Source organism: Eriocheir sinensis, chromosome 67, assembly GCF_024679095.1.
Source record: "Eriocheir sinensis breed Jianghai 21 chromosome 67, ASM2467909v1, whole genome shotgun sequence".
NCBI lineage: Eukaryota > Metazoa > Arthropoda > Malacostraca > Decapoda > Varunidae > Eriocheir > Eriocheir sinensis.
The window spans coordinates 336,104-363,461 of record NC_066575.1 but is presented as its reverse complement, the minus strand read 5'-3'; the positions used below and the strand labels follow the sequence as shown (position 1 = coordinate 363,461).

The 27,358-nt window shown below is 39.2% G+C and overlaps 1 protein-coding gene across 5 annotated transcripts; it reads right to left on the bottom strand.

The window, feature by feature from the left end:
• Positions 1–86: 86 nt before the first annotated feature.
• LOC126987893 (phosphatidylinositol 3,4,5-trisphosphate 3-phosphatase TPTE2-like) lies at positions 87–26,684 on the bottom strand. Of its 5 annotated transcripts, XR_007741266.1 has the most exons (14): positions 26,592–26,684; positions 19,798–19,965; positions 19,368–19,470; positions 17,879–17,991; positions 13,615–13,815; positions 12,429–12,545; positions 11,002–11,221; positions 8,272–8,414; positions 7,734–7,965; positions 7,057–7,260; positions 6,308–6,403; positions 4,397–4,470; positions 3,609–3,806; positions 87–2,018 (listed from the first exon to the last, which is right to left on the bottom strand). XR_007741266.1 is itself a non-coding variant. In XM_050845384.1 (13 exons), coding segments are annotated over exons 1-13 (1,794 nt in total). In that variant the 5' UTR covers positions 26,594–26,684; the 3' UTR covers positions 87–3,685. The 5 variants fall into 5 exon arrangements, 4 of the variants coding, with proteins under 4 accessions (XP_050701341.1, XP_050701342.1, XP_050701343.1 ...); XM_050845384.1 differs by having other exon boundaries at positions 87–3,806; XM_050845385.1 differs by lacking the exon at positions 26,592–26,684 and adding an exon at positions 24,126–24,195 and having other exon boundaries at positions 87–3,806.
• Between the last annotated feature and the right edge of the window lie 674 nt (positions 26,685–27,358).

Sequence of the window (27,358 nt, the reverse complement as noted above, 5' to 3'; positions counted from 1 at the left end):
AATATTACTCTGTTCAAACATGTGAACATTTTGAAATACAGAGAAGGAATATATAATAATCAATCTGGTTAAATAAAACTAGTAAATCATGGTAACAAATCCTTATATTTCTTGTTTTTATGTACTTAACAGTAAAATTAATTTTATCTCTCTTTAGAGCAATATAAACAGTAGTAAAAATTAAGATACATTCGGCAAGAATAACAACAGGTTCTCCACTACCATTCATGCGTTTCCGCTTTTTCATAACAAAATAAATGTAATGGTGAGCGATATTTGGCTTTACTTTTTGCCCAACATTTAGCACAATTATGTTTTAAAATGCATATAAAAAACTATTTCAAATGTTGTACAGATGATAAGTACATTTATTTTTATTTTTTTAAGTATTTTTTTCCTTGAATTAAGTTAAAAATAAAGCAGCCATTCATTGATTTTTATACTGGACCTAAAGATAAGAAGATGATTGCTACAGAGACACTAAGCGTGATCAGAGTCCCTCGCTTCAGGCTACAAATTGTTACAAACTATAATGAATAAACTGTCTTTTTTCATGAAAGACAGCAGAATTAATCAGAAAAGAAGGTAATAAATTTGAAATACACTAAATTATCAATAGAAAACAATGAAAAAATAAAACTAATTACCAGCCATTTGTAAGGTCTACAACTCAAGAACTTATGTTTAGTATCTTGCTTCTTCTTAGTCAGTCTGAGATCTTGTAGTTTTGCAAATCGTCTTACCATCCATAAGGTTACAAATTTACAACAAAAGCAAAGACAAGACGCTGAATCTGGAGACAGACATTTGGAATCACCTGAAAACTTTTATACAAAAAACATTATCGAAGTAACTAATGGTTTTAAAGATTGTGCAGTATAGGTGAGGCGGGTGAAACAATGTTATAGAAAATATCAGTTTCTGGAGATTGGTGCTGTGTCCCACTTAACCCTTAATCATCAGGGTTGTCTTGGATTCCGTAGAGGGGCATAGTTTGTGATGTTGACGAGACGGTGCTAGGCCTATGAGGCTGGCCGCCGATGACATCTCGCTTTGAGTTGTGGTCTTGTCGTGTGAGATGCTTTTGTGGGGCTCTTATGTACAACATAAATTTACAGCCCTATTGTCTGGGATTCTGGACATGACTGGTGAAAGAGGACATATAATGCCATCCGAGATTCCGGATATTCCAACTCCCCCTCGGGACCTGAGAGACCTCATTTGCAAGACCTTTTTTTTTTTTGTTACATCGCGGTCTATTGCGCCGTTAGGCTTTTTCACTGGTGGGGCCTGATGGTCGGCCCAGCCCGTTGTGGCGCAGGCGAGTGTTTATAGTGGCGACATCTTGTTTTGGCTCATACTACCCCCCCGGAGCTCATCTTTGAGCTTCTCTTTGGAGAGGCAATCTAGAGTCCGGGTTGATAGGTTGATCTGCCCACCCAAGGCCCACCCTCCATACGCGCAATAGATGGTCTTGAGAGAGACATGGCGCTCCTGCACAACTCCCACTTCAACGCTGAGAAGCGATGCAAGAAGTGCCCCGGGGGTAGAAGGGCAGCTACGTGTGCAAGGCCTGCAAGGTCAGCCTGTGCGCCCGCCACCTGTACACATACTGCATCAGCTGCATATCCATGCTGTCCCTCAGTGCTCCACTTGAATGAAATCGCTGATGTGAAGGCTGAATGAAGGTCTGGGCAGCATGTGGGTAGTCTTCCGCCACTCGGCGATGGCTGAAAATTGTCAGCGTGGATCGTTGGGATCGAACCTAGATTCTCGGGCACACCAAGCCCACACGGTGACCACTCAACCCCGACCTCCCCTTGCCTGACACATTAGCAATGTAATACTGCAATAGTTGCTGAATCATCTGCGATATTAGCATATGACTGCAATTCCACATTTGCGATAGACTTACAAGCACCTTGCCCATCACAATGAGTAGTGTGATACTGTGATAGCAGTTATGTCACTCCGTCCTCTTTCCCTTTCAAGTTAGCGATGACCGGCCCCCTTCATCACTGAAAATGTATAGTACCAGATTATCATATGGTAGTCAAGACCGCATGCAAACAAAACTTCATGGCTTCAATTTTATCTTTGAGCAGATCCACTGATGTTACGGATACCTGCTACCTTTCCATCCTTCAACCTTGCCACATAACTTCTAACTTTACCAAGATAGGGGAGGGGGTTCATCAATAGGTGGGTTAGCATCAAATAGCTGTAGCCCAACGATTGGGAGCTGCCTGCACATAGGGGCCGGCATGTACAGTGGACCGAAGTACAACGAACTAAGTACAACGTACGTTATACTAAGTACAACGGACTTTCTGCCCATTCATGTCTGACGTGTGGTAACCATCTGCTGTTCGGATTCTGCAAACCCTAAGGGTGTCTTAGCGGGGTTTCTGCAGTGCTCGGTAAACAGGTTGGCCATTTGCTTTGATGACCCTCCATATCTTCAGCTAGACTCTTGACCTTGTCTCTTCTCCAAAGAATTCAAGTCCAACGTTACAGAGCCCTATACTGGTCCTCATTCCGAGTAAGTTTGGCAGTGTTACCCTTCCTTTTCAGCATCGTTTCCCCAGAGAGAAAACTCCTTGGCCTCTGAAGTACTTAGAAAGTTTTATGTTTGAGGGTATCCCACAATTCTGTAAAGTCTTTGATGGTGTCGAGCATATTGAATCGATTTGAGATTGTTACTGCATTCTCATCAGCACACTATAAGTCTCCGTTTCCTAAATGGAAACTGCACGATTTCATCTTGAGATTCTTCTTGACTCAAAACAAAGCTTAAGAGTTGCAACAACATATGTGTATGATCAGTTGGGTGGAACTCTGCACTCTGGAAGACCCTGCAATTTTCAATGGTACTCCAACAGGTACTACTTGCGATGATGTGATCAATCTCCTTACCCACCCCTGCAATCGTCTGGTGGTGTAGGTCTGGCCCCTGATTGCAAGAACCTGCAATTCGCAACCTTCCAAAGCAATGGGAACCAACACATAAATCATAGCCAACTCTCTCATTGCCACACACACACAAAACAACAACAACAATAACAACAATAACAACTTGGGCAAAGACTGCACCACGAGGGGGTCGTAAATGGAGTTTCGATCCCTGCCAAATTTTCCTTCTTCTGATTTGGGTGGTGATTATTGGCTGATTGTTACCCATAGGATGAGATGGGAAAGGAATCCCTGGTCACTCACATGACTAAAGTGATTTATCTAATCCCAGAGAGATAAACAAACTTCTGGAGTTTCTTTCTAGACTTGAAGTAATTTTCATGATGATAATTAGAAGGGTATGGACTTTCAGACCATTACACTATATAACTGTGCAATTCATTAACTGAGGCAGGAAACAGCTACATCCTCGGAAAACAAAATGATGGATTCAGATCATAAATTTCAAACAAGAACATATAATACATTATGAAAAAGCTAATATGAAAAGAGAGTATCATGAACCAGTTTATGATATGAACTAGTTTTTGACATTAGTAGTATATTGCTGATCTGAAGTTGTTTTCCTTGAATTCATCGAATTATATGACAACTTTACTCTTTTAAGTTAATTACTCAATATAACATTTCATCACCTGTTGCTTTGTTTCCCGCTGTAGTGAGATATTGCTATTCCGTCATTAATGAACCGTGAATATATCTGAAAATGATATCAGTACGCCCGACTCATTGGGTCTGCATCAAAGTCTACGGTCACCCCGAAGTCCTCTTGGAACACATGCCAAGTCTTGCTTTTGTGAGGGTTGTCCAATTCACTGCGACCCAAGTCAAGTCTGAAAGTATGAATTTTCTGTATGTTAATCTAGGATACATTTCCAAGTACAATGGCTTATGTCTGATAGTCACTAACACCTAATGATGGTGAAAAGCATCTATAGATTAAAAGTCTTTATTTCCATGTCCTACTTGAAATATGCTACTGGTAGAATTGTGAAAAATATATTCTTTATCATATGAACGGGGTAGACTCGGTGAGGGATCATTTATAAGAAAATCAGTCGATTCTTTTCGGGCAGTACCTGCCATTGTTTTGAGAGGCTGTCATACTGCTCACCATTTTTCGCGTATGCCGCCCTTGGTTGGGTATATATATATATATATATATATATATATATATATATATATATATATATATATGTATACATATATATATATATATATATATATATATATATATATATATATATATATATATATATATATATATATATATATATATATATATATATATATATATATATATATTGGTAATAGACCTCGATTCACTGTCAAGAAATAATCGGCGGTTTGATAAAACATCATTCCAGCGATTCAGCCTCAAAACAAAATAGTAGAATGGGTCCTGCATAGCCCAGGTACTCACTTTCCTGCTGTAATAAAGCCGGTGTGGAACCAGAAGAAGAAAGGGCTCTTCTCGTACCCTCGAGGAATCTTCCTCTGTAAAACAAAGGTATGGAATTGAAATTTATTTTATAGAATTTAATTCTGGCTGTGGTAATAATATATTTGATGAGGGATGACGCAATCCAGAAAAATGAAATTCGTCCAAGAGTTTACTGGTGACAGGCATGAAAAAGTGGATAATAATAATCTCTTGTAATAAAAAGTGTGACTTTATAGGGATGACAATGAGTAGAAAGTCTTATGGAGACATGCAGTTCCCTAATTCGGAAGAGAACATTAAATTAACAATAAAATATAGTACGGGAGGCAACACTGCGATGAAAATTAGGGGCACAAGACAGTTATTAGGAATAGAGGAGTTTATGAACACAATGACCTTTGGCCATTTTGTTTAGAACTATGAGAGTTGAGCCACACATGAGATGTCTACTCCATAGAGGGAAGAACTAGGCTTTGGTGTCTAGAAGGTAGTTAACTATGCAGGTATATAGTTAGCAATTAGGTATGTAGTTATAAGTTAGCCCGAGAGGAAGTAATTGGTGGATACGAAACGGACAGCCTAGCACCAAGGAAACTGATTTTTTATGAAATTATATATTAGGTTTCGTTTAAGATTTTCAGTTACGGGCGGACCGAGAACGTTCATTGTAGAAGCGGAGGACAACTTAGTATTACTGAGGCAATAGTAATAGTATTAACAGTAATAACTGATGAGAAGGAGAAGGCTTTCGTGTGAGTTTGCATTGAAAGTTACCAAGCACTTTCTGCCTCAGCCTGAAACGTAAGAGAGGTCAGACGCTAAGGAAAATCTCTCCAAGAAATATGTAACTCCTGATGGGGTGTTCATCTGGCAGGTGACGCTGACAATACAGTGGAACCATCGGCGTAGCATTAGATCGGGCAATTTGTTTGGTAAGGCGATCAGTAAATAATGAAATATGAGCGGATGGCAAAACTGAGCTCTATTGAACATTGCCTGCTATTGCAGAAATAAATCAGCTTGATATTTCAGATGAATCTACAGAGGAGATAAAATCTGTATCGGGATAGTTTAGATAGTAAAAATTTGTCAGAATGTATATAAATCTTTTGAAATCTTCTATTCAACAGCAAAAGTATCACCGTGATGACTAATAACACAGAAACCTAAGGAAAATGGACAATGGGTGAGAGATATTGCAAGAGGGGAGGCGGTGATTGAGTGTTTAGCGTGCGGGCGCCGTGTCCAGTAGGACGCGGGTCGAGTAGGTGAGACATACATCCTGGTGAGAAACATAAAAGTTGATTTTCAATATCTGGATGAGGAAATGATGAAGAAGCTGATTGTGACAATGATACGACCAAGGTTGGAAATACGCAGCAACAGTATGGTTGCTGAGTACAAAGTCTAATATAAGAAAGAGAGGATTCAGAGGGGAGCAACAAAGTTGGTTCCAGGACTAAGAGATTTATTATACGAAGAGAGATTAATTAAAGCGACTGAACTTACCGACACTGGAACAGAGGAGGGAGAGAGGAGGTATGATTGCGGTGTATAGGTAGGGTGCTGAATGGGATGGAGAAAGTGGACAAGGAAGATCTAATAACATGGGACACAAGAGATTCAAGAGGTCATGGAAGGAAGATGAAAAAGGAAGCCTGTAGAAGAGACATCAAGAAGAACAGCTTTCCACAAAGACTAGTGGAGTCCTGGAATGGCCTGGAAAAAGAAGTGATCCATGCAATGACGATTCATGAATTTAAACCAAGTTGTATTATAGTAGATATAGACAGGACAGTAAAAGTGCAGCTCCTTTCCCGTTTACCACAACTAAGTAAAACCATACATACACAGTATGCAGAGCAGCATCACGGATGAGCTTCTACTTACGCTATCTGTGAAGAACATTATGCGAGTGTCCCCACGAATAACAGGGGCATTGAGCAGCTGTATGTGCACGAAGCCACGGACCTTCTCGACCATCACCTGCAATATATTTTCAGATTTAGATAATTATTATAACCACAATTACAACCTGCTTGCCTGTAGGTACATAGTGTTTAGCCGTTTGGTTTTTCTTCCCTTCATGGAAAATATAGAATACATACATCTACGTTTCCACTAAGTTAAGGAGGGGATTGCTGGAAACGACTATTTTTTGTGTGACCTTAAAACAGGAAATAAAATTTCTTCTTATCGTTTTAGCTCATTGCATGATAATTACTGTAGGAAAGGCATGCCTATCTGAATGAGTGAGCAGTGCATTCCACCACCCTGAGCTGAATAATTCTTCTCCTGGAAACAGTAATCATTCCACGGGAAATCGGAAAAGTACATCCTCAGGTCGTCCTACCGAGTTGAGGCAAAATGCCAGAAGCATCGCCTCTTCGGTGGGTCCAGAGGATGAATAGGAGCGATAGGACAGGATACAGAAATAAGGTTGTGATCGGAGGAGCCCAACGGAGAGAACAGTTTGACAGAGTAAGCAGAAGGATTAGAGGTAAGGAAGAGGTCTAGAATGTTGGGCCTGTCTCCATGACTGTAATGTCTCCATGACTCAGTAATCTTCCTCCAATCTTTGCAAATAAAGCCATATGCGAATACTTTTGTGTACCACCGAGCAATGCAAATTAACTTACCTTGCAGTTCTTCTGAGTTCTGAGGTTGGCCAAGAATGGAATGGAGTGGCACCTGCTCTGAAGTGTGAAGTAAAACTCTGAGCCATCCCCAATACCAACAGAATGCATTCCCTTCAGAGTAATCCTAGTGATAACCAAAGGAGTCTCTGGGGGCAGCGCTCCTTCAGCCTTCACCACGCTTTCATAGTATCCAACGTATCGACTCTGTTAGAAATATACAATACGTAAAAGGGTGTAAGGGCAGGACATTTGTCACTATTAGAGGAATAAGAAACAACTAAATAGACATTTGAGTTTTAACATATTATTTTGCTTATTTTCTACTCGCACAAACTTCACACTTACTTTTGATTTCACAGTACTCATAGTCATTGTACGCTGTATATAAACGAACAGCATATGTAGCTCCCTATGTGTCATTTACAGCACTATTTAATGGTAAAAAGGACTGTCCAAATAATCTAACGAGCTAGGCATCTAAGACCATGCGATCCTGCTAGAGTTAAAGAGGACCGCTACTTCTTTCTATTTTATTGTAAATCCAACACGTTATCAGTGAGCTACCGTATGCCCCACTGTATAATGCAAAATAAGATTATTTTAGTAATAACTTTAGGACAAAAGTATCCTATCTCATTAATGTAATGATATTATTGTCGATTAAAGTCATCCCCTACCTGACTAGGTGTCTCAACCCCCTGGAACTTGGAGGCAACATTCTTATCAGTGCGTCTGTCTCCAAAGAATCCAAGGCAGTGCTCAGCATCTTTGAAGATCCCAAGGTCAATGAGGAAGACACAAATCATGGTGCCCGTGCGGCCCTTGCCTCCCTTGCAGTGTACGGCAATCACGTTTTTGTCATCCTTGTCCATCCAGTCTCGAACACTGGCACTAAACTTGAGCATGTCTCTGGAAAAAAAAAAAGTTTCATATATAGATATATATATATATATATATATATATATATATATATATATATATATATATATATATATATATATATATATATATATATATATATATCTTCTTCAGCTTTTCCTCTGCTACTGAAAAACACTTACTTATTACATTATAACCACCCTTCCTCTTACCTTATTTCTCATGTAGTCCATATTCCATTCAATCATTATTACCCGTGATTTTACCCGCCTTTGCTCTTCCTTCTAAATGCAAGAAGCCTTTCTTCCAATTAATACACATGTAAATAAAACTCACGCCAGAGGAGGCACATTGTGGTCATCAATCATGTAGCGTTCAACTCTGCCATGGAAGAGAGACACATCGTAGTGACGCTCTGAACAAAGGTTGTAGAGGCGATAGTGGCCAGGGTGTTGAGTGTCCATGAAGCGGGCAACTTCCTGCAACATACATTTAAGGTCATTTTTGAGTTTGATGAATAAAGTATTAAACAGATAAATAAATTTGTTCTACTTGTCGCGCATCCATTAATATGTCAATTAATCGACATCTATCTGGATTTGTTTTTTATGTCTTCGCCTGTAGCGCCGGTAGTAGTAGTAGTTGTAGTAGTAGTAGTAGTAGTAGTAGTAGAAGTAGTAGTAGAAGTAGTAATAATAGTAATAGTAGTAGTAGTAGTAGTAGTAGTAGTAGTAGTAGTAGTAGTAGTAGTAGTAGTAGTAGAGAGAGAGAGAGAGAGAGAGAGAGAGAGAGAGAGAGAGAGAGAGAGAGAGAGAGAGAGAGAGAGAGAGAGAGAGAGAGAGAGAGAGAGAGAGAGAGAGAAAATAGAGAAGTTACAATGAAGTTAAAAAACAGATATAGTATGTACTATGGTCTATGTTATGCATCAAAGAAAAATTTATACGGGACATGAGATTGAGCGGCGATGATGTTAATGCTTGCTTGTAATGTTGTATGTACACTGCCATGTAGAGTCATCGGCAGAGGCAGTCATGGCGCGCAGCCTTGGGTGGAGTAACGAACAGATTTACTCCGTGTTATACATTTAGTATTTAATTTTGAACAATAACTGAAAAGTCAGAATGACTGAATCACTGATTCTGATGACTGATACCGATTGACTGATTGAGTCCGATTCACTGTAAAAAAAAAAAAAGACCTTTCTGTGAGCATGCCGCGCTGCAAATGTCTTCGATATCTTTCTAAGTACCGCAAAAAGTACCGCAAGATTATTTAGTGCGGTCCACGGTAGAGCGGTATTTCCAGAATGTTTGCGGTAGTGCAGTACATTTTTTGTGATGCGGTACTACCGCACTACTGCACTAAGTACCGCACTTGCCCACCTCTGCTTATGGGCCTGATGGAGTGCCTCCTATTGTCCTTAAAAAACTGTGTTTCCGTGCTGACACCCTGCCTGGTCAAACTCTTTTGTCTCTGCCTTTCAACATCTACCTTTCCTTCCTGCTGAAAGTACGTCTACATACAGCCTGTGCTTAAGAAGGGTGACCGTTCCAATCCCTCAAACTACTGTCCTACAGTTTTACTTTCTTGTCTTATCTAAGGCTTTTGAATCGATCCTTAACCGGGATTCATAAGCATCTATCCACTTCTGACCTTCTTTTTGATCGTCAGTATGGGTTCCGCAAGGGGCGTACTAATGATGATCTCCTTGCTATCTTCTTTCTGTCCTCTCTTAGCCGTTTAGGTGAAACTTTCTCATTTGCGCTAGACATACCGAAAGCTTTCAATAAAGTCTGGCACAACTCTTTGCTTTCTAAACTACCCTCCTACGGATTCTATCCCTTTCTCTGTACCTTTATCTCCAGTTTCCTTTCCTGCCGTTCTATTTCTGCTGTGGTAGACGGTCACTGTTCTTCCCCTAAACCTACCAACAATGGTGTTCCGCAGGGTTCTGTCCTGTCTCCCACTCTCTTTATGATATTCATCAATGATCTTCTTCCCACAACAAACTCTCCTATCCACTCTTGCGCCGATGATTCTCCTTCAGCGCCTCAAAAACTCAATTTCTCCACCTATCAACTCGACACAATCTTCTAAACACCTATTCTCTATCCATATATATATATATATATATATATATATATATATATATATATATATATATATATATATATATATATATATATATATATATACAGAGAGAGAGAGAGAGAGAGAGAGAGAGAGAGAGAGAGAGAGAGAGAGAGAGAGAGAGAGAGAGAGAGAGAGAGAGAGAGAGAGAGAGAGAGAGAGAGAGAGAGAGAGAGAGAGAGAGAGAATGTATTTGTATTGGGGGCTGCGTCAGCCCTGGGGAGAGGCATGTCTGATGAGTCCCAACCAATCGGACTTTATATTTAAGTTTGACCATAATTGAGTTATGAATGATTGGAATAGGCCTGGTAGTCATATAGCAAGTGTCACACGATAGATATCTCAAAGAAAAGGATAGATAAATTAATGGATATTGAAGCTAGGAGGGTGGGTTAGATTTACAGAAGCTGTCCTGGATAGGCCTACCTGTCTCTTGCATATTCCCTCTTATTCCAATCATCTTATTCATGTTTATTCCTTTGGTATGCATGGCATCTTATGGCTGTTAATGACAGTCTCAGCCCATTTAAAGTAGATAAAGGTTCAGCTTTTGTTTTGAGTGATGCCAATAGAAGAGAAAGCTGTGGAACCATTCTTTAATATTTTCTAATCTAGATTCTCGTTTAAGAACTCTTGGATAATGACCGAAAAGACATGGCAATGTCTTTTTAGCGATGTTTTTGTTAAAATCGAAAATGGCGTTGTTTGTAATGATACGGATGACGACAAAATCCATATTAAATAGAAAATATCAGCCTTATGTCATTTTCTCTTCTCTTGGAGCAGTGGAAGAACTTTCTATTACAGTTTCAGTGGGTTGGACTCAGGCCTAAGCAGGAAGTTTAGGACTGAGCCCAAACCCACTGAAACTATAAAGGAAAGTTCTTCCACTGCTCCAAGAAAAGAGAATATGACATATTGGTATTATTTTCTTACCTTAATGTCATTTCTGTACATGGACATCTTGCCGGTTGATGGATACGACATAGCAATGACCCTTGAAGTAACATATGTGAGATCAAGGTCAAAGCCATTTTGCTGGTACCGTCTTTTGTTCTGAGACACAAACTGACGCGCTCCACGCTGCAGTTGCTGACGCTCCCATAGTATTCTGGTGATTCTTACCAAGCGGATAAGACGCAAGACCACCAGGAGACTGGAAAAAAGTATCCCCTTTGTCATTTCCTTTTTCAATACAATGTATCCTAAATTTATCACTACAACATATTTAATGGGATGAAATTAATCAGGAAATAATCACATGAAAATAAAATAAAATTGAAGAGAAGAGCTCTAGAATAAAATGACTACGTAATATTCACGTGGAAACTATGACTCTACACTTCAAAAATTATTAAAACTGTTTGCTTGTGCCATAACAGGCTGGGGCGGAACATCAGGCCCCAAAAAGAAGGCTTACCGGCATAACAGACAGAAACGTTACAAGAAGAAAAATAAGAGACACGGTAGCTGAGCGGTCTGTGTGCGTTCGTGGAGATCCCAAGGTTCGAGTGCGAGTCGCGGAAAAAACCTACATGCTACCCAAACCGTCAATCAACCTTATTAACATCAGGGAGTTCAGACAAAAAAAGCACCGGGGGTCATCACAGGCTAAGCAAAAGTTATGCATCATAGATTTGAAGACGCAAGCGTGATGCCAATAGATATGTGGTCGCCGCAAAACAAAAGTGCTCAGAGTGAAAACAATTGGAATGGGGTTGCGCGATCGTGTCCACTACAGTTTTGAGTGTAGACAGTGTACAGAGTGAGAGTGTAGAGAGTGTACAGAGTGAGAGTGTAGAGAGTGTACAGAGTGAGCGTGAGAGTGAGCGTGAGTGTACAGAGTGAGCGTGAGAGTGAGCGTGAGCGTGAGTGTACAGAGTGAGCGTGAGAGTGAGTGTGAGTGTACAGAGTGAGCGTGAGAGTGAGTGTGAGTGTACAGAGTGAGAGTGAGCGTGAGAGTGAGTGTGAGTGTACAGAGTGAGCGTGAGAGTGAGCGTGAGCGTGAGTGTACAGAGTGAGCGTGAGAGTGAGTGTGAGTGTACAGAGTGAGAGTGAGCGTGAGAGTGAGTGTGAGTGTACAGAGTGAGAGTGAGCGTGAGAGTGAGTGTACAGAGTGAGAGTGAGTGTACAGAGTGAGCGTGAGAGTGAGTGTGAGTGTACAGAGTGAGCGTGAGAGTGAGTGTGAGTGTACAGAATGAGCGTGAGTGAGTGTGGGTGAGTGAGGGTGAGCAAACGCCGGACAGTGGTATGTGAGAGAAAATTAGGGTGAGAGAATGAGAAAAGAAATATATATGAGAATACTCAATGATGATGATGTAAAAAGCATCTCAGTTTTAGGTGTATGCAGCTACGTCACTTACCTTGCAGGATTGGACGACACATTGTCCAAGCAAACTGTCACTACAGACAGGATGAAGGTAAACACCACCAGGAAGCAATCCAGAGCATTGTGCCATGCACGGAAGAAATACTTGGGTCTGGAAACATGATAAACGTAGTTTACTCATAATGTTACCTAAAGCTTGCTTATGAAAATGTCTTTAGGTGTATTTGATTTTCACTGGATTTTCATCAAAAAATGGTAATTATTTATCACAGTGATATTCAGTTTGAACCAAACCCGATTACGAGTATCTAAAACTGTAATCTCAATCTGCTTGACTCACTTAATGCGCTTAGAATTGTACTGTACGAGCAGACCATACCTAGCACATACATAAAATAATTGAAATATTTTTTCATGCACCCTTAGTTTCATATAATTTCACTCGGTATGTTGGGAAAAAACTTGTCAAATGTATTGTCGAACAAACTAGTATGATGTTAGAAACATTTTCACTCATCATTATTTAGCATATAGCAAGAAATATAGCAAAACAAGCCACATACTGCATACATAACCTCAGTTTTGGAATGTATTATCTATTTTAGACGAATGCTATTTCTCTGCACTGTATAAGCGAAAAATTCTGGCATAATTCTATGAAGTCAACAATGATGTGGAAAATATTCCGTTTGTATGTATTGTACAAGTCGGCAGCCAGAAGGGGAGTCCTCCCTGGGGAAATTTATGGTCCCCCCCCAGGCGGGGGGGGACCATAAATTATTATTTATTACTATATTATTATTATTATTACTATATTATTATTATTATTACTATATTATTATTATTATTATTATTATTATTATTATTATTATTATTATTATTATCATTATGAATATTATTATTATTGTTATTATTATTATCATTATTATTATCATCATTATTATTATTATCATTATTATTATAATTATCATTATTATTATTATCGTTATTATTATTATCAATGTTATTATCACTATTATAATTATCACTATCAGCATTGTTATTGTTATTAAAATTATTAAAATTATTATTATTATTATTATTATTATTATTATTATTATTATTATTATTATTATTATTATTATTATAATACACACAAACCAACAAACCAACAAACAAATACAAGCACCAAAACAACCACTTGTCCATACTTAACAAAAGAAGTGCTTCCTTACACTTACCCAAGACCAAATATCCTCAGGATGACCTCTATCATGAAGTATGTGGAAAAAGCAAGGGAACAGTATTCGAGGGGGTCATCTGCGGTTGGAGCATTGAACAGATCCACAAAGAGTAGCAGCATGTCCACCAGAATGAGCAGGGCAGTGAGCACCCGCACCACAAAATGTTCAACAAACCTGCGAGTTCTCCACTGCATGTAGCTGCAAATAGAATATTGAGTGCATTATTGAAAAAGGATAAACCAATGTTTTAATAATTATGGGAAAGTATCTAGAGAAATCACTAATTCATGTCGATAATCTCTGTGGAATTAATCAACTAAATCTTTTAGAAGATTTGCCTCCTTTACTGAAAACCAAATGGGAGTAGTAAATTATTCAAAACTTGCTGAGTTTAAATGACTTTTATATAAACCATCTTTTGTCTGACACTGTGGGTTTTCTTCACATATAATGAGTTAAATGAATTTCTTTTTTACAGCAGAGGAGTCAGTTCAAGGGCATAAAATAAGGTAACAAATGTAAAAAAAAAAAGCCCGCTACTCACTGCTCCCAAAGAGAGTTTAGAGGAGTGGCCGAAAGATAGGTCAATTTCGGGAGGAGAGGTGTCCTGATACCCTCCTCTTGAAAGAGTTCAAGTCGTAGGCAGGAGAAAATACATATGAAGGAAGATTATTCCAGAGTTTACCAGCGTGAGGGACGAAAGAGTGAAGATGCTGGTTAACTCTTGCGTAAAGGATTTGGACAGTAAAGGGATGAGCTTGAGTAGAAAGTCGTGTGTGGCGAGGCCGCGGGAGGAGGGGGAGGCATGCAGTTAGCACGTTCAGAAGAGCAGTCAGCTTGAAAATATCGATAGAAGATAGAAAGAGAGGCAACATGGCGGCGAAATTTAAGAGGTAGAAGACTATCAGTAAGAGGAGGAGAGCTGATGAGACGAAGAGCCTCCACTCTGTCCAAGAAAGCTGTGTAAGTGGAGCTCCTCCACACCTGAGGTGCATACTCCATACGAGGGCGGACAAGGCCCCTGTATATGCATAGCAACTGTGCGGGGGAGAAAAACTGGCGGAGACGGTACAGAACGCCCAGCCTCGAGGAAGCTGATTTAGTAAGAAAAGAGATATGAAGTTTCCAGTTGAGATTTTGATTTAAGGATAGACCAAGGATGTTTAGTGTTGAAGAAGGTGATAGCTGAGTGTTGTCACAGAATAGGGGATAGTTGTTTGAAAGATTGTGTCGAGTGGATAGGTGGAGAATCTGTCTTTTTGAGGCGTTGAAGGACACCAAGTTCTTCTTACCCCAATCGGAAATAATAGTAAGGTCTGAGGCTAAGCGTTCTGCCGCCTCCAGCCTGGAATCATTTAGTTCCTGTTGGGTGGGTCTTCTATTAAAAGAAGTTGAATAATGCAGAGTAGATTCATCGGCGTAAGAATGGAGCGGACAGTCCGTTTGGAAAGAAGATCATCAATGAACAACAGAAAGAGAGTGGGAGATAGAACAGAACCCTGCGGAACACCACTATTAATAGGTTTAGGGGAAGAATAGTGACCGTCTACCACAGCAGAAATAGAACGGTCAGAGAGGAAACTGGAGATAAAGGTACAGAGAGAAGGATAGAAACCGTAGGAGGGTAGTTTGGAAAGCAAAGATTTGTGCCAAACCCTATCAAAGGCTTTTGATATGTCCAGCGCAATAGCAAAGGTTTTCCCGAAACGGCTAAGAGAGGATGACCAAGAATCAGTTAAGAAGGCAAGGAGATCACCAGTAGAACGCCCCCTGCGGAACCCATACTGGCGATCAGATAGAAGGTCAGAAGTGGAAAGGTGCTTTTGAATCTTCCGGTTAAGGATTGATTCAAAAGCTTTAGATAGACAAGAAAGCAAAGCAATAGGACGGTAGTTTGAGGGATTGGAACGGTCACCCTTCTTAGGCACAGGCTGTATGAAAGCATACTTCCAGCAGGAAGGAAAGGTAGATGTTGACAGGCAGAGGCGAAAGAGTTTGACCAGGCAGGGTGTCAGCACGGAAGCACAGTTTTTAAGGGCAATAGGAGGCACTCCATCAGGTCCATAAGCCTTCTGAGGATTGAGGCCAGAGAGGGCATAGAAGACACCCTTTTTAAGAATCTTAATAACAGGCATAAAGGCGTCAGAGGGGGGATGAGTAGGAGAAATATGCCCAGAATCGTCCAGAGTGGAGTTTTTAGAGAAAGTTTGAGAGAAGAGTTCAGCCTTAGAGATAAATCAGACGGCGGTGTTTCCGTCAGGACTAAGGAGAGGAGGGAAAGATGAAGAAGTGAAATTGGAGGAGATGTTTTTGGCAAGATGCCAGAAGTCACGGGAAGAATTAGAAAAAGCAAGGTGTTGACATTTTTTTTATCAATGAAGGAGTTTTTGGTAAGTCGGAGAATAGATTTGGCACGATTCCGGGCAGAAATGTAAAGATTATGGTTAGCGGGAGTTCGAAGGCTCTGGTACTTTTGGTGAGCTGCCTCTCTATCTTTGACAGCACGAGAGCAAGCGTGATTAAACCAAGGCATGAGATGTAGAGAAAGTACGTGGAATGTATGCCTCCATTCCAGAGACAATCACGTCTGTGTGTTGCGCTGGGCACACACAGAGGGGTTTCTATCCTGGAAGCAGTAATCATTCCACGGGAAATCGGAAAAGTGAACTGAAGTGAACTCGTGAACTGCGCATGTTCAGGCCAGTAAGCGTAGCCCTGTACAGTCTCACAAAGCTTTTTAACACATTAAGAGTTGCTGGAAGGCTGAATCAGACAGACAGTACCACCATCCTCGCTGTTTCTAGGACGACACTCTGTACATATAAATACAACTCGTACAGAGTGTCGTTCTAGAAACAGCGGGGATGGTGGTAGTGGTACTGTATGTCTGATTCAACCTTCCAGCAACTCTTAATTACGGTTATAAATCTTTGTGAGACTGTACAGGTCTACGCTTGCTGGTCTGAGCATGCGCAGTTTAGCAGTTCACGAGAGACCAGTGTTTCGATGGTGGGGACGCCAAATAACACAACACCGGTTCAGGCGTTTCTAGTATTACCGTCCATAGGCACGTGTCAACGTGTGATTTTCAGGTTTTGTAAGTTTTCTAAAATACAGATAATGAAAATTTTAATTCATCTATGTTTTTTTATTTGAAATATCAATATAGTATCGTTTTCGCCTATCGGACTTATCGCTAGCTAGTATCGGAATTGTGGATCGGGTATCGGTTATCGGTTATCGCCTATATTTGTGTCTCCAGTTAACGAATATCGGTTATCACCGATAAGGTTTTCCATTATCAGTTATCGGTTATCGGGAATAAGGTTTTCTGTTATAGTGCCCAGCTATGATAAAAACCCCCATACTGCCTATCCTTCGATACCCACCCATACCACTAATTACCTTAAGCGATACCAGCATAATGAAATTACAAAACGTCCAGCATCAGGCACTAAGATTTGTAAACAATGAGAGATTCCCCAACACCATAACAGCCATAGAAATGCATGAGGAGGGAAACCTAGAACCCCTAAATAACCACTTACATATGCAAGCAGGAAAAAAAAACACATTCCAAAAGATGACGTCCCTACGAAGTCCACAGTTCATTAACATCACAGAAAATTACGAAAGCAACAAAAACCACACATGGTTCAAAAAGACCCAAAACATACTAGACAGAGGGCTACCAATTAAAAAGTGCACATCATAAAACAAAATGGAAAGCACAAATCAAATAAATAAAGCACACAAGTCAACAAGAAAAGAGAGCGAAAATACACACCCTGCAACAAATGACTAAGTAACAGACAAAGCAAGGCGGGCAGCCCCCAACGATTAACCTCTTACTTTATTGCCACATCGCTTTCACAACTTTACTAATTCTACACTCTTCATAATTCACCCCCCTTAATTTACCCTACATTTTTAGTTAGTCAGTTAGGACGAGCCGCCATCTATTCTCCCTCCTACTCTTTCCTCTCTTCTCCCTTTACCTTCCTCACCCCCCTCTTCTATTTTTCTCCCTGTCTACAAAAAAAAAAAAAAACAGCCATTCTGACTCCAGCCAAGGAACAGGTAAGACCAACGCCTCCTGAAGATGGCCAGCTAAGGCCGAAAGACGTCTAGAGGAATGAAGAAGAGAGAAAGAATGAACTTCAGCGACCTGCTCAAGTCCCTACCCCCTGATGACCGTGGTTTAATACGTGACATCGAAAGAAAAGCATAGAAAGAGAACAAGGGATTTTGTTTAGCTCACTAGAGATTGTAGCCAGGGATGGGAGGATTGGATGGGTCAACAAAACCCATTTCGAGCTCCAATTCATGCTGATCGGCATCATACTCCAGGAACGTTGCTGTCCTCTGCCACACCTTTGAAAGAACATCCTACGTCAGTAATTTTCCCGAAACAATGAAATTGGATCCAGCCTATTTTTTTCCTCCATGCCCAGTTTAAAATGCAGCACTGGTATTTATGTTAGAGGCTGAGAGAGGACACTTGCGACCCGGAGGACGTCTCGCGCCGTACTAGAGTAGAGTTGCATAGCCACACATATTTATCTCCCTCACTGTATATATCTTGCAGTCCACTCTTAAAACCTATTTCCATGAAGTTTCTAAAGTTCTTAAATGACAAGTAATGTTTCATCACCTCTCTCTTTAAGTATCTCTGTGGAGCAGTGCTTAGTGTGCCTAGCTATGAATCCCGTGTTCGGATCTTGGTCCGGGCAGTCGGCGTGCATCTCACCCAACTGTTCATTCTCCCCTTCAAGAAGGTCAATAAATGGGCACTTGGGCAAACCTGGGAAAGGTAAACTGTGGCCATCCTGGACTTTACACTAGATTCTTACCCACCACAGACTAAAGGGTGCGTATGCACCCAACTTTGCCTCTCATTCACTCCGAATAGTTTGGCAACATAGATTTTCCTCCTCTACACACTGACATTATAGCTTCATTACTTACATATACAAGTGCTTAGGAGAAAAAAGCATTGACCATATTTTCGGGGGTATTTCACCAAGATAACTTGTTAACCACACATTGTAAACTGAACAGGGTTTAGACAGAGCATGTCAAGTAACCCTTTTCAATGGGAGAAGGCAAGCAGTCCGATTCTACTATATAATTCCCTCCCCCTACAATCTCTCCTGAGGGTTCCCTCAGCTCAGTGAAACTGGAGTGTTGTGCTTCTTATTTTTACTCAAGTATGGTTTCAGAGTTAGGATTTCAGCGAGTTGTAGAATCTCATTAGCAATCCTTGATAGTGGACTTTTATAAATGACATAATTATCGACACTTATATTTCGCCTCAATTGGATCAAGATTTTTTACCATGTGCCTAAAAATTAATAGCCTTATATTACTAAAGATGTCTTTTCTCTAAATCTCTTACGAAGTTTACTGACAATGTAAGATTATCTGACTTGCCCACTACATTATTACCACTATTTGTAAAATTATTTGTAATGTAATAATAGTTTATAAAATATTAGAGAGAGAGAGAGAGAGAGAGAGAGAGAGAGAGAGAGAGAGAGAGAGAGAGAGAGAGAGAGAGAGAGAGAGAGAGAGAGAGAGAGAGAGAGAGAGAGAGAGAGAGAGAGAGAGAGAGAGAATTACTTATAGAATTTAGATCAATTAGACCCTATTGTCCAGACTAGGTGGTCTGTTCTTAAACCTAAAAGATATCAAAGAGCCATCAAGAAGAGGCAGGCTGTTTAAAGGATGAGTTATGCTAAAGTAATTACCTGCTTCTGCTCCATCGATTCACCTTCGTCATCGTTAGTGTCTTCAACAATGCCTTCACTTTTACTGTCCATCTCTGAGATGTTGATCACATCACTTTGTTTACTGTGGATAAAAAGACACACGCGAGTTTAATGGACTTTTTCATTCATTAATTCCATATGCATTTAAAATTTCAACATTGAAATATTTATCGTCATTGTCAGTACAGCCAATTCTCTCTCTCTCTCTCTCTCTCTCTCTCTCTCTCTCTCTCTCTCTCTCTCTCTCTCTCTCTCTCTCTCTCTCTCTCTCTCTGATGTTCCAATAAAATAATATTGCCAGCATTTTACACAACAGAAAAAATGCATTAATTATACAGGTAAATATGTATTACATATTATTATCTGTGTATAATAAATGATATTGTATGTTTTATTATCCTTTTCTCACCTTCCAAGAGTGGCGGTTGCACTTCCATTTTCACATATATTTAGCTGGGAAGGGTCAATGGACTGGTATTGGTGGTTGTGAGAATTGTCGCTGGTACCTTCTCCCGATGCTGTTGCCTTCCCGTCCATGGCCCCAGTCATCTCATTTTCATATCTCTTGTATTGGATCCTAATGAAGTAAACCATAATTTAGGATAGATAATTCCATTTTTTCCCCTCTCGTGCATAGCAACTGGAAATACACAATATTTATTTTATTATTTACAGTCAATATCATGTCAGTTCCGTATGAGTGGTGGTTCCAACAGGGGTATGTCTCGCACTTCTCTTCAAGCTATAAAGTACATTCTCACATATATGTTATTCGTTGTAAATTTATGAAAATTACTGAGACACTTATTGTTAACTTTATTATCAAAAGTTTGGGAGTGCAACGAAGAATTCTTCACCACCAAGACAACTCAAAGAGCATTGTGTGATTAAGAAGCCGTATTACCTTACTACTTTCTCAAAAAACTCCACTCTGGATGATCCAGAGCATATTCCTCCCACACACACTCTTGCGATCACAAATTAGTATGTGTCGACATTAGAGTTCAAACAAGTTACTGAAAATACAACAATGGTGAATTTTTTTTTTCAAAAGTGCAAATTTCGTAGAAATTCAAGAAAACTGGCAGAAATGAAATTAGCAGGAGGAAGCCTGGCTTACCTCTAAAAATTAATTACTCACTCAACAGAATACAGTCGTCTCCTTTTGCGAGAAGCGATATAACACTAATAAAGTCCACATTGATTTTCCATCGAAATCAAACATTTCTTAAGGAAAGAATAATGTTTTATAGGCTAAAGAAAGTGATAAACACACAAGAAAATATTACTTTTATCATGTATCCAGGCGACGAGTGAAATGACTAGTATGTCAGGCAAAGCGCAGGTATGAGGATTATATTTCTGTCAACTGTAAAACTAATCCCAAGTCTTTCCTCAATTATATAAACAAAATGATGATCAGAAGTGCGATTGGACCCTTTATTGACAGCGAGTCAGCGACAGTGAGTTGGTAACTGAAAATCAGCGCACTTGTTTATAAAAAAAATTTCTCGGTATTCAACACTTGACAATCTTACAGCAACTACCACCAACATAGCAACGATAGTTTTATTGATAATCCCATTCATACCTTGCCTAATTTTGCAATAACTCCCGCTGAATTTCTTAATGCTTTAAAACAAATAAAAGTCCAGGATCAAACAATGTATACCCTATACTATTTAAAGAAACAAAAAAATAAATACTTTTCTCTTCCATTTCCTTATTTAATTATGTCCTTCCCACAAGGTATCGGCACTTCCGATTGTAAAATGATCAGCGTAACACCGATTTTTAAGAAAGAAGATAAAAAGTACCGGCCAATACAGGCTTATTAGTCTAACTTCAGTAGTAGGTAAGCTACTCGAGAGCATAAGTAGAGAAAAAATTGTGAGTTACCTTGAAAGCCAGTCATTAGTTAAGGATTCACAACATGACTTCCGTAACAAGAGGTCCTGCCTATCGAACCTATTGACCTTTTATAACGACATCTCATTTCATGAGGTAACCATGTCACTGGACGTGGTCCATCTTGATTTTCAGAAAGACTGACAATTCGATCATAAAATTTCAACTTGGTCAAAAAGATGGGATATGCCCATTAATACAGATGAGTGCCAAGTTCTTTATAGTACAAAAAATAAGAGATTCGATTATGAAATGCGTGTCGTTAATCTCAAGAGCGTTCAGTGTGTCAAGTGACTGAGTGTCAAAATCGAACCCCAAATTCTCACAGCAGTGCAATGACGCAGCATATAAAGCGAACAGAAACTTTTTACTTAAGAAGAAATGTGCATGTAATACTTCCACTGTACAATAGTTTAGTCCGACTCCACTTGGAAGGAACATGTGGTAGAGTTTTGGTCTCCAAACCATGCGAACGACATTGCTAAATTAGAATGTGTTCAACGTAGGACAACAAAGATTATCTCCTTGCGCAACAAACCTTACGATGATAAGCTTTCATCTCTGAATCTGTTCTCTCTTGAGAACTGTCGCCTCCGAGGAAAACTAATCGAATGTTTCAAAATACTCTCTGGTTTTACGAACGTGGACAAATCGAAATTGTTTACGATAGATGACATGTCTCGAACGAGAAATAATAACACAAAACGAAGTGTAACATATATATTCAGACTGCACCAAAGTTCCTTTATCAACGTTGTAGAGCAGGAATGGAATAAGCTCCCACCTTCAGTGGTCCAATGCTAGACGATTGACTCGTTTAAAAGCAAGCTTGACCGACACTTCCTTACATTTGATACTTACGCACGTAGAAATGCAAGGTCTTGGTGGCAGTTGATTTAAAATAACTGCACGGACAGATCACCTAGTCCGGACCATAGGGTCTGTGTGGCCCTTGGTATTGTTAACACCTCTGAGGAAGTTGTTATACTAGCAACATTATGACATCATAATTTGGTTCTTTGGATGTCGTATTCAGATGTAAACAATGCTTTCTCAATTAACAGCATTGCTATCTCAGTTAGAAACATTGATATCTCTGCAGCATTGCTAACGCACCGACATGCTATGAAGCTAGCAGATATTTCCTAAGTCAAGATACTGACTTTTGTAGGAAGATGTCTTGCAGTAGCTGTACTATTACGTTTCTGCAAGTGTTCCGAGTGAGGTAAACAACATCGGCTACTCTCACCTGACGGATGGTGTCGAGTATTACGTGCCAATATTTATTTTTAAATTTATTTTCACCGATAAATAAGCAGACACAGTTGAAAAAATGTGCTTGGTTAGTACATTAGTATGAATTTCATATCACTGTGAGCCTGATTTCACTCATTATATCAGTTTGACAAAAGCTAGGGTACCAAGAAGCAACTAAACATTCAGGTTTTCCCAGCAATGGCTTCATTATGCAAGAAATAAGGCAAAGTGAACGGTGCTTTCTTTCTGCTACATGTATTATTAAAAAGAAATACCGTTTTAGAGCAAATGGCAGGCAGTACATTTTCGTTTCCTTGACGCCGAGGTACCGATGGCACAGTGTTACCCCTAAATTACACGAAGTTTGGAAAGACCCTCATTTCTATGATAAATCTTATTCGCCACAGGTGTTTGGACCCGCCACAGGTGTTTGGACCCAACACAGGTGCAGTGTTGCTCCAGAATCACACTTAACTCACTCCGGGAGCTGCCACTTTTTTACTGGTAGATTTTAACTTGCTCATCATCAGTGATCATAGTTTTAGACAAAAATTACTTGTTTCTGCGAGGACAATTGATTTAGCATTAGCATGTTACTATTTCAGTAAGTATAGCAGTTGAGGCGATAGGTTACAATTTTAGCGGTGATGGTTTACTATTCTTTCTGTTTAGGAATCGTTGCAGGTGCGACGGATTAGGACAGTTTCCCTGAATTAGAAAAAAAAAAGTTTGACGTAATTTCTATATCAGTAATATGTGCTTCCCTTACCCCCAAAACAACACACTTAGAAGGTCTTGTAAGTTTAAAATGATAAGAAAAAAAATGAATGAAATTGTTCTTCAGATTTATCACACACACACACACACACACACACACACACACACACACACACACACACACATATATATATATATATATACAGACATAGATATATATATATATATATATATATATATATATATATATATATATATATATATATATATATATTATTTTTGTGAAATATGAATTACCTATTTTGTGAGTGTTTTCGTTTTTTAGTAACACACAGCCAGCTATAGGCACGAAAGCAAGGTGATTTTCCTTTCACTATTATTACGGTTAGCTGTGTTCTTTCTTTTCAATTCGCTTTTGCATACAGAAAACTACCACCATTATAAGAATTGCCGACTACACGTAATAGGCACATATTTCAAAACTAATTTTAATATCACGGATTTCAGTGCACTAAGATGATCACTAATTCGTAGGCAATGGGTATACAGGCGCTGGCGTATCACGTTCATTAGGTTTACTTCTTTGAAGAAAAAAAATCCACATTTGTAGCTTTTTTCATTATTATTCTGCTTTTTCACGAAATGCACAATTTATCGGTTATATACCATGATCAAGGTACCGTGACCGGATGTTTTGCCAGTAAATGTTTCAATCATTATATAAAGAATAAAACTCTGTACAACGTTTAGTTTCCTAGTTTACCAGCGCACAATTCATTGTCTATTATTTCCCAACTCTTAAGTAGAAAATAACCAGGTGCCAGTTACTTCAAAACACTACCACCACCAACACACCTGGCTAGCGCTCGTTTTGCACTTCCTCTACACGCGTTTGGATACTGACTGACACGTTAACACGACACAGCGTATCTCACCTGCAGGAACATCGTACGAGAAAATCAAGATCGTGTTTATAATAGTTCGTTGGGCCAACGAAGCTTGTATTATTTGTCCTATCGTGTAGATGATCTAAGTAAATAAAAAAAAAATCACTTGGTGGAGAAAGAATTAGAATCTTTCGTCGTTTGTCTGGCAGGGAAGCGACAACGCCACCGTGAGTCATCGATCCACCTCTTTCATGAGTGGATGAATCATCAAATTACTGTACACGTTTACGTACTATAGACATCAATCAACGGATACCTGCAACCGGCTTAACAATTACGAATTGATTATTTTCGTGAATGTTTTATATTTACAATGGTTATATATATATATATATATATATATATATATATATATATATATATATATATATAGATATTTATATATATATAATAGAGAGAGAGAGAGAGAGAGAGAGAGAGAGAGAGAGAGAGAGAGAGAGAGAGAGAGAGAGAGAGAGAGAGAGAGAGAGACTCCTTGATGAAATATTTAGCATACCTAGCTACGAATTACCGGACCCGGTGTTGTGTTCCTGGCTGCCCCCCTTAATTAGCTATCCCCCCCTTTGTTTACAAACAAAAGGCGTACCGCTATATACACGGATCCGTGTACGCAGCTGGTAGCGTGTAGAATAAAAAAGTCTCACCATATTACTCGCCCACCTTCCTCACCCTCCCTTAAAACGAACAGCCAGCCTGATGCGTGTACGCTTTCACAAAACCTCCACCTACGTAACATGTATTAATAGTTGTATAATGTCCTGCCTGGGGGTTGGGATGGCATGTTCCTCCCTTCTCCCTTGTTGTTTACCTGCAACAATAAACTATCAATCAATCAATCAGAGGGGCTTCGGCAGCAGCCTAAATAAAATAGACTACACATATTGTGGATTTTACTATATACTCTACCCAGGATGCCAGAAAGTCCTGAATATGATCATTGACCTCACATGGTATTAATAAAGGATAAAGAAATAAAAAAAATCGTGTGTGTACGGCTATATAACTGAGTGCTCTGTAATCTAAGTTTAATTAGTAGGTGTCACAATTACGAGAAAAAAAAATCATATGATGGAACAGTAACTGATAAAAGGCACGAGAATGAATGTCAGACAATGCCACAGTAACTGATAACACCAATTGTATCAAACACTGATGCGGCAAGATAAGAAACAAGGGTCTTCTGAATTAGAATATTGGAAACTTGAGTGGGAACATGAACAGTAAGATACCATGAGACAGATATAAAAAAAATATATAACTACTAGCATTACTTGGTATTGCTACTATTACTATTACTACAACTTTTAATACTTCTACTACTACTACTACTTCTACCACTGCTGCTAGTGCTCTTACTCCTCCTCCTACTACTCCTATTACTACTACTACTACTACTACTACTACTACTACTACTACTACTACTACTACTGCTGCTGCTGCTCTTGCTACTACCACTACTGCTCCTATTACTTTTACTACCACTGGTACTAGTGCTAGTCAACCATTCATCAGATATGATAATATTCATAGCTGGGCGTTATCGCGATAAGTTATCCCGATACTTTATCGCTGATAACAAAATCGGGTTATCGGCCATCCGCTACTTATTTATATAAATATCGGTATCTTCGTTACTTTTGTAACCAAACTAGCGATAATCGCTTCTTTTTCCGCCTCTCAGAAAAAAAAACGTTGTCTCCTCCCTACTGCGCATGCGTGGCCCGGGCGCCCAGTGTTGTATAAAAAAACTTCGGGGGTATGAAATATGCTCGGTGAAGAGATTTTATACTTAGATCACAACATTAAAACACTAGGTCATTTTTTTTTTTTTGCTAGACTCAAAAACCACTAATGTCAGAGAAATATCATTTAACTTTGCCTCAAAAATGATTATTCATTTCCTGAAATTTGTGATCCCATTGTAAAAAGCGCAAACAGAGACCAGCGGCTTGTGTTATCACTTAAGAACGTAAGGATCGAGTCTGCAAGAGGCCGGTCGGCCTATACAAGGCAGCTCCTGTACATTCAACCCTACCTTACTTTACCATCCATGGCTTTATCTAACCTCTTCTTGAATGTATCTACGGTATTGGCACCCACATATTAAGTTTTAATCTATTTGATTGATTCCAATTCTTTATGTTATTTAGCTCAGACATTAAATTTGTATGTAGTTCTTGTCCTTTAGTAAAAGGGTTGTTTCGTCCGCATATATATAAAAAGGTATATTACTGACACATGGAAAGAAAGTTGTACCACAGTCCAATACAGCAGAACAATTTCCAAATTAGATTACCACTAAAGTTGTTCAACGAATATATTTACTTTATCTTCAATTATTCAGGATGATATCATGAACTAAAAAATTACATACATATTTTCAGAGGATATTTGCCTTCACAGTCGCTGATCACGAGGAAGCGGGCACTGACCCAGCAGTGGGCGGTTCACTGATATAGGAGTACTCCATCCACCCACCTTGACTCCGGTATTGCCATTCGAGGAGCATCACTTCTTACACTAAATGCTAGCAAAACATTGCAGACTGACATCACGAACGCTGCGGAACATAATATAAAGTACTTTGTATCTTTTTCCAAATAAAATTGCCACACTTTTAGCATAACCAGCATGAAAGCATGAACTCTCTCTCTCTCTCTCTCTCTCTGTATATATGTACATAAAAAAAAATATATATATATATATATATATATATATATATATATATATATATATATATATATATATATATATATATATATATATATCAGTGCTGGGCACTTCCGCTAATTAGTCCGCAAATCCACAGATCCGCAATAGCGGAAGTTCCATTTCATTTGCGGATTTGCGTTTGCGACAAAAAGGTCGCTAATTTGCGAATTAGCGTTAGCGGTATTACTTCCGGTAACCTCCGCTAACACGTGAAGGAGCCAGACCGGTTCAGCCCAGACAGTCTCGATCTGATAGATTCTTCAAATATTAAATTAGAAACTGATTAACTTTAAAACTTTTTTTAAGTTGTTTCCTTTTCCACTTTTTACAAAAAGCTTATTCACATAAACTTTTCGGGGGATCTTATGATAAACATACTAATAAGTATTTTGAAGGAGACAGGGCATATGAATATAGAAATAGTTGTGA

Coding starts and splice junctions, on each gene's coding strand:
- LOC126987893 (XM_050845384.1), bottom strand. Junction 7,261..7,733: donor GGGTTGAGACACCTAGTCAG/GTAGGGGATGAC, acceptor TATTTCTAACAG/AGTCGATACGTTGGATACTA. Junction 6,404..7,056: donor GAACTCAGAAGAACTGCAAG/GTAAGTTAATTT, acceptor AATATATTGCAG/GTGATGGTCGAGAAGGTCCG.